The sequence below is a fragment of the Lepidochelys olivacea genome (assembly GCF_965140295.1).
Source record: "Lepidochelys olivacea isolate rLepOli2 genome assembly, chromosome: 1".
Lineage (NCBI taxonomy): Eukaryota > Metazoa > Chordata > Testudines > Cheloniidae > Lepidochelys > Lepidochelys olivacea.
Window position 1 is genome coordinate 307,870,290 of NC_140411.1, and position 14,899 is coordinate 307,885,188.

The 14,899-nt window shown below is 41.8% G+C and overlaps 1 protein-coding gene across 1 annotated transcript in view; it reads right to left on the reverse strand.

The window, feature by feature from the left end:
- Positions 1 to 14,899, reverse strand: part of CTTNBP2 (cortactin binding protein 2) — a 187,581-nt gene that overhangs the window by 84,969 nt on the left and 87,713 nt on the right. Inside the window, 1 exon segment of the mRNA XM_084617298.1 lies at positions 11,642 to 11,741. Coding sequence (XP_084473424.1) covers positions 11,642 to 11,741 — 100 coding nt within the window.

Consider the following 14,899-nt stretch of genomic DNA (forward strand, 5'->3'; position numbering starts at 1 on the left):
GATGAAGAAGAAGTGGAAGATGACTCTGAACTTTAGCAGGAGAAACTCTCTAAATAATCTGATAAGAACAGAGGAGCCACATCTGGAGGAGCCTGTTAAGATGTCTGGAGTGGCTCAGGAACATGAGTACTAACCTCAGGGCAGACTGTGAAGATGCAGAGCACAAACCCCAAAGTGGTTGTGAGTTCTATACTTAGATTTCAGCTACCAAGTATCCAGTGTGAATTCTCAGGCACTATAATAGCCTTAATATGGAGTCACAGATAGCCCTCTTGGGTACTCCAATCTATCTTGAATCTATCTCCAGGTCAACTGTACCTTAGATCCTATATCAAAGACAATACTTTTAGCCAATCCTATAATAAATTAACTAAATATTTATTAAAGAAGAAAAATAAATGAGAGTTATTTACAAGGTCAAAGCAGGTAAACATAAACCCACAAAGGAGTTATAACCTTAGGTTCCAAAAGGTAATAATAGAAGCTGCTATAATATATTAAGTTCTGTAAGTCCTTTAGGGGATGACCCAGGCCAAACAGTTGGAAATCCCTTGTTTATGCTTAGAAATCTTTGCCCCTCAGAGTTCAAGCAGCATAGAGAGATCCAGTTTCTTCTGATCAGAGATTTTTATTCTCTTCCCCCAGAGTTCAAGCTAATGGGACGAGTCCTTGTGCACATTTCCTCTTCATGGGTGTGGGAGGAGCAAACAAAGTCTTTGCTCTTTGATGTTTCACAATGGCCCATTTGGTTTCAATGGGCCTTCCTGTGTCCAGGCCCTAGCATCTTCTGTAGGAAGCCAGCCTTTACATTAATTAAAGCTTCTTTTCTGTTTGGTGAGCTACACAGTTACAGAGGTTTACAACGCAAAAACTTAGCCCTGGTCTACACTACAGAATTACTTCAGTATAACTATGTCAATCAGGGATATGAATAATCCACACTCCTGAGCGATGAAGTTATACCAACCTAAGTCTTGGTATATATAGCACTATGTTGGTGGGAGAACTTCTCCCGCTGATACAGCTACTGCCTCTCACATAGGTGGAATTATTAAGCCAACAGGATTAAGCCAATTAATTATTAAGCCAAGCTCTCTCTCGTTGGTTTAGAGAATCTTCACCAGCAGTGCAGTTGCCTTGGTGCAGCTGCACCATTGAAAGTTTGTAGTGAAGACCTGCCCTCAGTGTAACTATATAGCATGGGGTACAGAAGTTAAGTGAGATTAATACATGCAGCATCTTACAAGCATTTCATAACATATAAACACAAAACACATTTTTATAAATCTAATACCTATTTTAAAAATACTAATACACAGGTGAGCCTGACTAGTTTCCAGTTATGTATTCATCAGTGTTCAGTTGGGGCCTAGGGGCCTTGGCATGAGCTGGCACCCAGTCTGCTAGCATCACAGAGTCATCCCAAGTCTTAACTCATTGGAAACCCAGTACACTGGCCACATCAAAAAAGACAGCAGTTGGAGCCTTCAATATCCGCAGTGTCACGGAGACAGCCCTAACACTCAGACACCAGGACTAGACATTGGTATTGAAGTAGAGGTCGGTACTGCATTTGTAGCTCTAGCCTGTACTCAACCTGTAGAAGCAGACACTGTCTCCAGGGCCAAAGATGGAATCGGCACCAACAAAATAGCCTTTGGTGCTGGTCTTGTCTCCACAATCTGATTTTTAAGCAGTGCCTGCAACAGCCGGCAATCAACCCAGATGGTCCAGAGAACTCCGAAGACACCACTATAGCTGAGGGCTCCTGTATCACAGGCAAGTCTGGCAAAGAGAGACAAAGTAAATCTGACGCTGCTTCAAAAACCAGTGGTGTTGATATGATTGGTGCAGAGACCAATGTTGTTGGTACCAGATTAAATGCCTGCCCCACAGAAGATACCAAAGTCAATGGTATTCTGCCTGAATGACTTTGTCTTTGAACTGGAGAGTGGGTAGAGAGCCCTGCTCTAACCTGAGTATTTGAGGAATTCCAGTTCCTACCAGCACTCCTTTTTGAAGGGGATGAAGAATCTCCCATATCTTAGAGTAAATGAGGTCAGTTTTATGAGTCCTCTTTCTTGGGGGAAGAAGAGGAAGGAGAATGGTCTATTCTCCTAAGAAAAGATTTTGAGTCTCGCGATGGCACCGAAGGTCTCTGAGCGGCTGGACAATCTGATCCCAGCACTAACATGGGTCTCATGGGTTGATCCATCAGGTACTGCTTCAGGTGTAAGTCTCTTGAATACTCTTTCCGAAGGATTTGCATACGGAGCACTTCTTAATATGTCCCTCTCAATGGCACAGTAAACAATGAGTATGGGGACTGCTACTGGGAATGGCTATTCCACATGAGGGACAGTGCTTAAAATGCAGGGAAGGCATTACACCAGGCAAAAAACAAACTAATTAATCTAATACTAAGGGTTCTATTAACTATAATTACTAACATAACAAAATACTGAAAGAAATCTCTCCAAGTTAACAACAAAAAGCATGAGGTAAATACCATACAGGATGCTCCAACTCAAGCCGAAGGCACTGAGAAGGAGCTGGAGGTAGGGGGAGGATCGAGGGGGGGAGGGGGTGGCATCCTTAAATAGCCATTAGAGAAGCTACAAGGGCCAAAGGGTGTTTGTGCCATCACAACGGGTACTGCTAAGCAAAGCTCTCCAGCTTCTGTGTGCTAGGCGCTCACACACCTGAGTGGAATATACATCTGCAACCACTTGAAGTATAATTAGATAGGTCAAAAAAGATTTTGAAGAGCAACTAGCAAAAGACACAAAAACTAACAGCAATTTTTTTTTAAGTATATCCAAAGCAGAAACCCTGCCAAATAATCATTGTGACCACCAGATGATTGAAATGCTAAAGTAGCACTCAAGGAAGACAAGGCTATTGCAGAGAATCATAGAAGATTATGGTTGGAAGAGACCTCAGGAGTTTAACCCCCTGCTTAAAACAGGACCAACCACAACTAATTCATCCCAGCCAGGGCTTTATCAAGCAGGGCCTTAAAACCTCAGAGAGTCCACCACCTCCCTAGGTAACCCATTCCAGTGCTTCACCACCCTCCTAGTGAAATAGTTTTTCCTAATATCCAACCTAGACCTCCCCCACTGCAACTTGAGATCATCGATCCTTGTCATCTGCCACTGAGAACAGCCGAGCTCCATCCTCTTTGGAACCCCCTTCAGGTAGTTGAAGGCTGCTATCAAATCCCCCAGCACACACACTCTTCTCTTCTGCAGACTAAATAAGCCCAGTTCCCTCAGCCTCTCCTCATAAGTCATGTGCCCTAGCCCACTAATCATTTTCATTGTCCTCTGCTGGACTCTCTACAATTTGTCCATATCCTTTCTGTAGTGGGGAAGCTAAACACATTTTTTGCATTGGTTTTCATTGCAGAGGATGTGAGAGAGATTCTCACATCTGAGCCATTCTTTTCAGGTAACAATTCTGAGGAACTGTCCCAGTTTCAGGTGTCAATAGAAGTGGTTTTAGAACAAATTGATAAATTACACAGTAATAAGTCACCAGAACCAGATGGTATTCACCCAAGAGTTCTGAAGGAATTCAGATATGAAACTGCAGAATTACTAACTGATATGTAACCTATCACTTTAATCAGCCTCTGTACCAGATGACTGGCAGACAGTTAATATAACACAGATTTTTAAAAAAGGTTCCAGAGGCAATGCTGACAATTATATGCCAATAAGCCCAACTTCTGTACCAGCAAATTGGTTGAAGCTATAGCAAAGAACAGCATTATCGGACACAGAGATGAACACAATCTGCTGGGGAAGAGTCAACACGGCTTTTGTAAGGGGAAATCATGCCTCACCAATCTATTACAATTCTTTGAGGGGGTCAACAAACATGTGGACAAGCGTAATACAGTGGATATAGTGTATTTGCACATTCAGAAAATCTTTGACAAGGTCCATCACCAAAGGCTCTTAAGCAAAAAGTAAGCAGTAATGGGATAAGAGGGAAAGTCCTCTCATGGATCATGGTTAAAAGATAGAAAACAAAGACTAGGAATAAATGGTCAGTTTTCAGAATAGAGAGATGTAAATAGTGGGGTCCCACAAGTTCTGTATCGGGACCAGTGCTGTCCAACATATTCATAAATGACCTGGGAAAAAGAGGTAAACAGTAAGGTGGCAAAGTTTGCAGACAATACAAAATGACTCGAGATAGTTAAGTCCAAAGCTGAGTGTAAAGAGTTACAAAGAAATCTCACAAAACTGGGTGACTTGGGAACAAAATGGCAGATGAAATTCAATGTTGATAAACGCAAAGTAATGCACATTGGAAAACAATCTCAACTACACATACAAAATGATGGGGTCTAACTTAACTATCACCACTCAAGAACAAGATCTTGGAGTCATTGTGGATAGTTCTCTGAAAATATCAGCTCGATATGCAGCGGCATTCAAAAAAGCTAACAGAATTCAGGAACCATTAGGAAAGAGATAGATAATAAGGACAGTAAATACCATAATGCCACTATATAAATCTATGATACACCCACATGTTAGGATATAGATCAGAGGCAGCCACAAGCGAATGGTCACATCCTCACATTCCAAACTAGTCACACTGAAATAAGGTGCTACTGGGCTGTTAGGAATACAATCCTGTCCTGATAATGCCTATCACCTCCAGAGAAAGGGAAGAGCCTAGAAGATGTAAAAGGAAACTTAGTTTGATAGCATCCTATCTGGCAAGAACTCACTTACCAATAGCTGGGATGTGAAATCCTCATTTCTGTGTTGGTCTATCATTGTAGTCCCCATTTCCCTATTGTTTGTCTGTATAATCTCTGTCTGGTTCTGTGATTGTTTCTGTCTGCTGTATAATTAATTTTGCTGGGTGTAAACGAATTAAGATGGTGGGATATAATTGGTTACATAATCATGTTACAATATGTTACAATTGGTTAGTTAAATTTCAGTAAAATGATTGGTTAAGGTATAGATAAGCAGAACTCCAGTTTTACTATATAGTCTGCAGTCAATCAGGAAGTGTGTGTGTGTGGGGGGGAAATGAGAACAGGGAATGGGGGTGGGGAAATTGGAATCATGTTTTGCTAAGGGCAGGAATGGGAACAGGGACACAGGTAAGACTGTGGTGTCAGAGCTGGGAAGGGGGACACTAAGGAAGGAAACTGGAATCATGCTTGCTGGACGTTCACCCCAATAAACATCGAATTGTTTGTATCTTTGGACTTTGGGTATTATTGCTCTCTGTTCATGCGAGAAGGACCAGGGAAGTAAGTGGGTTAAGGAATAAGCCCCCTAACACCACACCTTGAATACTGTATGCAGTTCTGGCTGCCCCATCTCAAAAATGACATATTAGAATTGGAAAAAGTATAGAGAAGGGCAACAAAAATGATTAGGGGTATGGAACAGTTCCCATATGAGGAGAGATTTAAAACACTGGGACTCTTCAGCTTGGAAAAGAGACAAGTAGGGAGGGATATAACAGAGGTCTATAAAATCATGAATGGTATGGAGAACGTGAATAAATAAGTGTTACTATCCCTTCACATAACACAAGAACCAGGGGTCACCCAATAAATTCATAGGCAGTAGGTTTAAAACAAACATAAAACTGCCAGGGTATGTTGTGAAGGCCAAAAGTATAAGTTCAAAAAATAATTAGATAAGTTCATGGAGGTTAGATCCATCAACGGCTACTAGCCAACATGGTCAGAGATGCAATCCCATGCTCTGGGTGTCCCTAACCCTCTGACTGCCAAATGCTGGGGATGGATGACAGGGGATGGATCACTTGATAACTGCCCTGTTCTTTTCATTCCATTTGAAGCATCTGACATTGGCCGCTGTCAGAAAACAGGATACTAGCCTAGATGGACCACGGTTCTGACCCAGTATGGCTATTCTTATGTTCTTATCCTGCCTTATAGTGAGAGATTAAATAATACCTAGGTCATATACAGCATTTTTCATCAGTAGGTCTCAAAGCACTTTACAAAGGAGGTCAGTAACACTATCTCCATTTTACAGAATTGGCAACTGAGGCACAGAGAGGTGAAATGACTTTCCCAAGATCTCCCAGCAGATGTCCAGCAAAATGCTGTCAAGGCATTGTAGTCTGCAAATTTTGCCATGTTATAAAAACACTTGCAGACCCCAAAACTGGTGATCAGCTTAGCCCACAGAATCACCAGAGATCCAGCAACTAAATTAAGGGTGGGAAGGGTGAGCCTAAAATAGGAAATCCAGAATGGCTACCCCACCCAGACAACAAACTGTATCAATCCTCTTCACACTCCACCCTCAGACAGGAGCCAATCACCTGGCCCCAGCAATGGGTGGGAAAGATACCAGAGCCCAGATCCAAATACCCTGAGCATGAGGAATCATAGAATCATAAGACTGGAAGGGACCTTGAGAGGTCATCCAGTCCAGTCTTTTGCACTCATGGCAGGACTAAGCATTATCTAGAGATTCCACAACCTCCCTGGGCTATTTATTCCAGTGCTTAGCCACATTAGGAAGTTTTTCCTAATATCCAACCTAAAGCACCCTTTCTGCAATTTAAGCCCATTGAGTCTTCTCCTATCCTCAGAGGTTAAGGAGGACAATTTTTCTTCCTCCTCCTTGTAACAGCCTTTTATGTAATTGAAAACTGTTATCATGTCTCCTCAGTCTTCTCTTTTCCAGCCTAAACAAATCCAGTTTTTTCAATCTTCCTCATAAGTCATGTTTTCTAGACCTTTAATTATTTTTGTTGCTCTGCTCTGGACTTTCTCCAGTTTGTCCACATCTTTCTTGAAATGTGGCGCCCAGAACCGGACACAATTCTTCAGTTGAGGCCTAATCAGCGTGGAGTAGAGCAGAAGAATTACTTCTCAGTAGAAAGAAGGAAAAAGCAGGAAAAAAACAGCCCCCAAATGCTGAAAACAAAAGGGGATGGGGGAGTGAAAGAAAAGGAGACTGAGCTACTGCTTCCGCTGAGACACCCACCCACTTCCATCCACCACCTCCAGACACTAAAAGGTGTCTCTACTGCTCAAAGCCCCATCAAAACTGTAGCCCAGCTAGTGAGGTGAGCATCCAGTTTACCCTAGAAATGATTAATAACTGACTCAGGTGTCGGCAACCTTCCAGAAGCGGTGTGCCGAGTCTTTATTTATTCACTCTAATTTAACGTTTCGCGGGCCAGTAATACATTTTAACGTTTTTAGAAGGTCTCTTTCTATAAGTCTATAAAACATAACTAAACTATTGTTGTATGTAAAGTAAATAAGGTTTTTAAAATGTTTAAGAAGCTTCATTTAAAATTAAATTAAAATGCAGAGCCCCCCCACACTGGTGGCCAGGACCTGGGCAGTGTGAGTGCCACTGAAAATCAGCTCGCGTGCCGCCTTTGGCGCACGTGCCATAGGTTGCTTACCCCTGAGCTGACTTAATCATGACCTATAAGTAGCTACGTGGGGAGAATATTTCTGATAATAGAGGGGTCTTTAATCTAGCAGGAAAAGGCATAATGAGATCTAAATGCTGGAAGCTGAAGCTAGACAAATTCAGACTAGAAATAAGGCAAATTATTTTAACAGTGTAGGTAATTAACCATTTGAACAACTCATACAGGCATCTGCTGCATTTTATATCACTTGATGGATTTAAATCAAGACTTGATGTCCTAAACAGATATGCTCTAGCACAATTAGAAGTCATGAGTCTGATGCAGGAATTACAGTAACTCCTCACTTAAAGTCATCCCGGTTAATGTTGTTTCGTTGTTATGTTCCTGATCAATTAGAGAACATGCCCGTTTAAAGTTGCGCAATGCTCCCTTATAATGTTGTTTGGCAGCCTCCTGCTTTGTCCACTGCTTGCAGAAAGAGCAGCCCACTGGAGCTAGCTGGTGGGGAATGAGGGCGGACTGGCAGCCCCACTGTCAGCTCCCCGCTCCCCTAAGTTCCCTGTGTGGCAGCCGCCTAGCTGGCTATCAACTGCCGGGCAGTTCAGCTGTCCCTCCCCCCACTGTTATGTGCAGCTCCCGCCCTCTGCTTTGGAGCTGCTCCCTGGAGTCTCCTGCTTGCTATGTAAGGGGAGGGGGGAAGAGGGGTGCTAATGTCAGAGTGTCCCCCTCCCCACCGCACAGAGCAGGGGGGGACATGACAGGGCTCAGGACTGAGGGAGCAGCAGCTGCTGTCTTATCTTGCTGATCTACTTAAAAAGGCAATGTACTTAGCGTGGCGTCAGCATACTTAAAGGGGCAATGCTTGTCTCTCTCTCTCTCTCACACAGCGTGTGTCTCTGTCTCTCTCTGCCATGCTGTCTCCGCTCCATCCATTTGTGCTGCCTTGTAGAGTGTGAGGTTACATTAACAATAGCATATTAACCCTTGAGGGCTCAGCCGAGTGCTAGTTCATCATTTAGCAGTAAGGCATTCCCTGGGAAATATCCCACCCTCTTCCACCCTGACTTCACCTCAACTAAGCTTCACAAACATCATTGCTGTGTATGTGTGTGTATATATGTGTGTGTGTGTGTGTATATATATATACACATTTATAATATAGAATAGACTAGAATAGAATATATATATAAAAATATAGTCTTTTGTCTGGCAAAAAAAAATTTCCCTGGAACCTAACCCCCCCCCGCCCCCTCGTTTACATTAATACTTATGGGGAAATTGGATTCGCTTGACATCGTTTCACTTGAAGTAGCATTTTTCAGGAACATAACTACAATGTTAAGCGAGGAGTTACTGTACTAGTTGAACTTCTGTGGTCTGTGTTATGATGGAGGTGATCATAATCACCTTATGGCCTTAAACACAAGTATAATTTATGAATATTTATTTTCTTGTTTTTATCTGTAGAAGGTTTACAGTATAGGTTGACATTTCAAATATTATAGAAACAATATGCATAATGATTCTAGTGAAACCATGATATTGTGAGTCTACAATTTAAAAAAAAAAGCCTAAATATTAATTCACGTGATATTACTGAGCTAACAGGTCTTCTTAAACTCAATACATCTTGCTGCCTTACAATATGAGTAAGATGAGTGGCCTGTCATCTTCTGGGTCTCCCAATCACAGCTCCTGCTCCCCTCATGTTATGTTAGACTAGTCTCTGGGAGACTAGGTCGTGCAAGAGTTTATGAACTAACCTTTCACCTCTGGAAATCCAGGGTCAAAATCTGGTTTGGGCCACTAGTAAAATGAGTTTAGTGGTCTCAGCTGTTAGTGGACATTTTTTCAAACCACAAAACCACCAAACAATTCAGAAGAACTGTCAATTTTTGCTCAAGAGACTACGTCTATGGCTGGTACAGGAAGGTTGTCATAATTCAGGAAATAGGTTAATTGACATACATACTGGGAAACTTGCATCAAACTTGTCTATGCTATTCTTGGCACTAGCCAATACTCATAGTCCATCACTGTCATTCAATTCAGATTCCTGACCATATGATGCTGAGAGAAAGGAAGGACAGAACACAATATTGCATTGCCCATGGCAGAATTCTTCAAAGCAGGAAGTTTAAAATGATCAACAGATCAAGCAGCCTAAAGCATTACTGAAGTTACTCCATCTCTCAGCACTGTTTGTATATTTCCAGCTTTGTTATTATTACACTCTCTTTCACAATGTCATGATAAAGCAGTCCATGCTCAAGACATCAAAAAGATGGACAAGCAAAGCAACGAATATTTAGGGATGTCAAGCTTTATAAATAGCCCTCAGAGACAGAGAGAGCATAAGCTCTGCTGTGCCACAAGCATAACAGAGCCATAACTACCCAAGTGTTGACAGGGTAAATAGAAGAAATAAATAACTTAATATGTAAAATAAAATATCTAAGTTACATGTATTTTAGTGATAGGATGCGAACTGGTGAAGTTTGCCGGCATCTCCTACTCTAGTTACTGTCAATTTACAAATATTACATTAAATAGTGCAACATTAGTCTGCAGAAGAGGAGAAGAATGAGGGGGGATTTGATAGCTGCTTTCAACTACCTGAGAGGTAGTTCCAGAGAGGATGGTTCTAGACTATTCTCAGTGGTGGAAGAGGACAGGACAAGGAGTAATGGTCTCAAGTTGCAGTGGGGGAGGTTTAGGTTGGATATTAGGAAAAACTTTTTCACTAGGAGGGTGGTGAAACACTGGAATGCGTTGCCTAGGGAGGTGGTGGAATCTCCTTCCTTAGAAGTTTTTAAGGTCAGGCTTGACAAAGCCTTGGCTGGGATGATTTAATTGGGGATGGGTCCTGCTTTTGAGCAGGGGGTTGGACTAGATGACCTCCTGAGGTCCCTTCCAACCCTGATATTCTATGATTTGGCTAGATACACTATTATCTGTAGAGTAGTTTTCAGGACTGGAACTCTATTGGCAGTCCCTGGCCAGATGATTTTATATTATGACAACATACAATAAATGGGTGTGGCATATGGAGAAAGGGGCGGGGGTGAGGTGGGGGGGAGTTTTGGGGAAACAAGGATAGCAGCAATGTGACCACAAGGTTACAGATTCAGTACACACTTGTCTGGATAAATTCCATGTTTCCCTTAAAAAACAAAAAAAACAAGAAACTAAGAAATAAATGAAAATGTCATGAATCCCTACAGGTCATCCACCCTGAGTATCCATTTCCTGGTACTCCCTGAGTTCGTGAATCTGAAAACCTTCTAGATATAGCAAGAATCTTCAATGCTCCTTGCACTCTCATTTTAAAGAAGAAGTGGTGCTTAAAAATAGGCAAGATCTGCAGTACACACAATACAGTTATGTCAGAAGAGACACTCAGTCAAAGGCAGAATTTCCACTTCTAAATGTCCTGCAATGGAAAGTAAAAAAGCATTGAGCTCTTTTTTGCTTCTTTCAGTTACGTCAGGAAGGCAGGTCTCAAAGGCATTTTTGCTCTAGAAATACAAGTTCGTTGGGTGTGAAAGACTCTATGATGGAGGGGCAGAGAGTGTCTTTTTGTTCTGTATTGTATGGTGGGTTGCAGTTCCATGACTAAGGCTCTTAGGCACTACTGCAATAAAAATAAATAAATAATGACAGCACATAGTAGTGCAAGCCAAGCAACAGAAAAGGGAAGGAATTTTTAGTCAGATTATTTAGGACTTTTTTATTTGTTAAACTCTATTTGATTTTAAATGACTGTCATTGTGTAAAGAGAATTTTTTTGAACTTCAAATACATTTTATGCATTTGAATTTCATGTCACAAATTAAAATAACTGCAGTTATTTATCTGAGTGTAGAATCAGTCTCTTCCTTTTGGCTCTCTCCCCTTTTTGTTTTAGAAAAATCAAACAAAGAAAATGAATGAAAAAGCCTACATTATAGCTGAGAATGTGTGTATAAGAAAGTCAGGAAATTCAAAGTCGTAGTTCCCAAGGAAACTGTAATTGTCATGGTACAGTTACAAATAGTACATGTGCACAGTGGGTGGTCAAATTAAAGCTGCAATGGGAAACATACAAATCTGTTTACATTCTCAACCATAACCATTAGTATGAGATTGGGTATTTTGTTTTCCATACGTGATAAAAGCGCAACTGTGGCTAAAAATATAATGGTTAAAGAGTACTACAGTTTCATGAAAAAAAACTTATGTCACTTACCTGAAATGTCCCTGAGCAACTGCTGAACACAAGGGTGTAAAGCCATTTTTATCAGCAGCATCAACTTGTGCTTCTGCAGTCAGCAGCAATCTCACACAATCTATTAAGTAGACACAAATGAAGAGTGGTGCGACAAGATAAATGAGATATGTTAAAACTAGAGCATGTACTTGATCTTTTAAAAACTTCCACAGGTGTCACAATGCTCTAAAATTACATCATATTACTACAGATGACTTTATAACTGAACTACATTTGCAAACTTTAACACATTCTATAGTGAACTTTTTCCAAAATAACATGTTAAATGAAAGAGTAGAAAATTAAACTACTAAACTACTACTACATTCCACAGCCAATTCATTCAAGGTATTTAAAGTATATATTAATAATATAATTTTCTGGCTTTTCTTCCACAAGAGATTGGAATGCCATCTACATGCATTTAAACTTAAGAAAGCATATAACCTGCTCAAAGTACATTTCTTACAAGAAAAATTTCCATAGTTACAGCAGTACCTCAGAGTTACAAACACCAGAGTTACGAACTGACCAGTCAACCACACACCTCATTTGGAACCGGAAGTACACAATCAGGCAGCAGAAGAGACAAAAAAAATATTTAAAAAGGCAAACAGTGCAGTACTGTGTTAAACGTAAACTATTAAAGTAATAAAGAGGAAGCAGCATTTTTCTTCTGCATAGTAAAGTTTCAAGGCTGTATTCAGTCATTCATAGAATCATAGAATATCAGGGTTGGAGGGGAACTCAGGAGGTCATCTAGTCCAACCCCCTGCTCAAAGCAGGACCAATCCCCAACTAAATCACCCCAGCCAGGGCTTTGTCAAGCCTGACCTTAAAAAGTTCAAAGGAAGGAGATTCCACCACCTCCCTAGGTAATGCATTCCAGTGCTTCACCACCCTCCTAGTGAAAAAGTTTTTCCTAATATCCAACCTAAACCTCCCCCATTGCAACTTGAGACCATTACTCCTCGTTCTGTCGTCTGGTACCACTGAGAACAGTCTAGATCCATCCTCTTTGGAACCCCCTTTCAGGTAGTTGAAAGCAGCTATCAAATCCCCCCTCATTCTTCTCTTCCAAAGACTAAACAATCCCAGTTCCCTCAGCCTCTCCTCATAAGTCATGTGTTCCAGTCCCCTAATCATTTTTGTTGCCCTTCACTGGACGCTTTCCAATTTTTCCACATCCTTCTTGTAGTTTAGGGCCCAAAACTGGACACAATACTCCAGATAAGGCCTCACCAATGTCGACTAGAGGGGAACGATCACATCCCTTGATCTGCTGGCAATGCCCCTACTTATACATCCCAAAATGCCATTGGCCTTCTTGGCAACAAGGGACGCTGTTGACTCATATCCAGCTTCTCGTCCACTGTAACCCCTAGATCCTATTCTGCAGAACTGCTGCCTAGCCATTCGGTCCCTAGTCTGTAGCGGTGCATGGGATTCTTCCGTCCTAAGTGCAGGACTCTGCACTTGTCCTTGTTGAACCTCATCAGATTTCTTTTGGTCCAATCCTCTAATTTGTCTACGGCCCTCTGTATCCTATCCCTACCCTCCAGCGTATCTACCTCTCCTCCCAGTTTAGTGTCATCTGCAAACTTGCTGAGGGTGCAATCCACACCATCCTCCAGATAATTTAATAAGATATTGAACAAAACCAGCCCAAGGACCCTTCCGGCACTCCACTTGATACCGGCTACCAACTAGACATGGAGCCATTGATCACTACCCGTTGAGCCCGACAATCTAGCCAACTTTCTATCCACCTTATAGTCCATTCATCCAGCCCGTACTTCTTTAATTTGCTGGCAAGAATACTGTGGGAGACCGTGTCAAAAGCTTTGCTAAAGTCAAGGAACAACACATCCACTGCTTTCCCCTCATCCACAGAGCCAGTTATCTCATCACAGAAGGCAATTAGATTAGTCAGGCATGACTTGCCCTTGGTGAATCCATGCTGACTGTTCCTGATCACTTTCCTCTCCTCTAAGTGCTTCAGAATTGATTTCTTGAGGACCTGCTCCAAGATTTTTCCAGGGACTGAGGTGAGACTGACTGGCCTATAGTTCCCAGGATCCTCCTTCTTCCCTTTTTTAAAGATGGGCACTACATTAGCCTTTTTCCAGTCGTCCGGGACCTCCCCCGATCACCATGAGTTTTCAAAGATGATGGCCAATGGCTCTGCAATCACATCCGCCAACTCCTTTAGCACTCTCGGATGCAGCGCATCCGGCCCCATGGACTTGTGCTCGTCCAGCTTTTCTAAATAGGCCTGAACCACTTCTTTCTCCACAGAGGGCTGGTCACCTCCTCCCCATGCTGTGCTGCCCAGTTTGGGAGCTGACCTTGTTCGTGAAGACAGAGGCAAAAAAAGCATTGAGTACATTAGTTTTTTCCACACCCTCTGTCACTAGGTTGCCTCCCTCACTCAGTAAGGGGCCCGCACTTTCCTTTACTTTCTTCTTGTTGCTAACATACCTGAAGAAACCCTTCTTGTTACCCTTAACACCTCTTGCTAGCTGCAACTCCAGGTGTGATTTGGCCTTCCTGATTTCACTCCTGCATGCCCGAGCAATATTTTTATACTCTTCCCTGGTCATTTGTACAATCTTCCACTTCTTGTAAGCTTCTTTTTTGTGGTTAAGATCAGCAAGGATTTCACTGTTAAGCCAAGCTTGTCGCCTGCCATATTTACTATTTCTACACATCGGGATGGTTTGTCCCTGTAACCTCAGTAAGGATTCTTTAAAATACAGCCAGCTCTCCTGGACTCCTTTCCAACAATGTTTCCAACAATGTTTGAGCATGAGCTTTCGTGAAGTGAGCTGTAGCTCACGAAAGCTCATGCTCAAATAAATTGGTTAGTCTCTAAGGTGCCACAAGTACTCCTTTTCTTTTTGAGACTCCAATGAGAAACTGCTGAGCTTGAATTAATATGCAAACTAGATACCATTAACTTGGGTTTGAATAGAGACTGGGAGTGGCTGGGTCATTACGCATATTGAATCTATTTCCCTAAGTTAAGTATCCTCACACCTTTTTGTCAACTGTCTAAATGGGCCATCTTGATTATCACTACAAAAGTTTTTTTCTCCTGCTGATAATAGCTCATCTTAATTAATTAGCCTCTTACAGTTTGTATGGCAACTTCCACTTCTTTGTATGTGTGTGTGTATATATATATATATATATATATCTTCTTACTATATAGTCCATTCTATGCATCCGATGAAG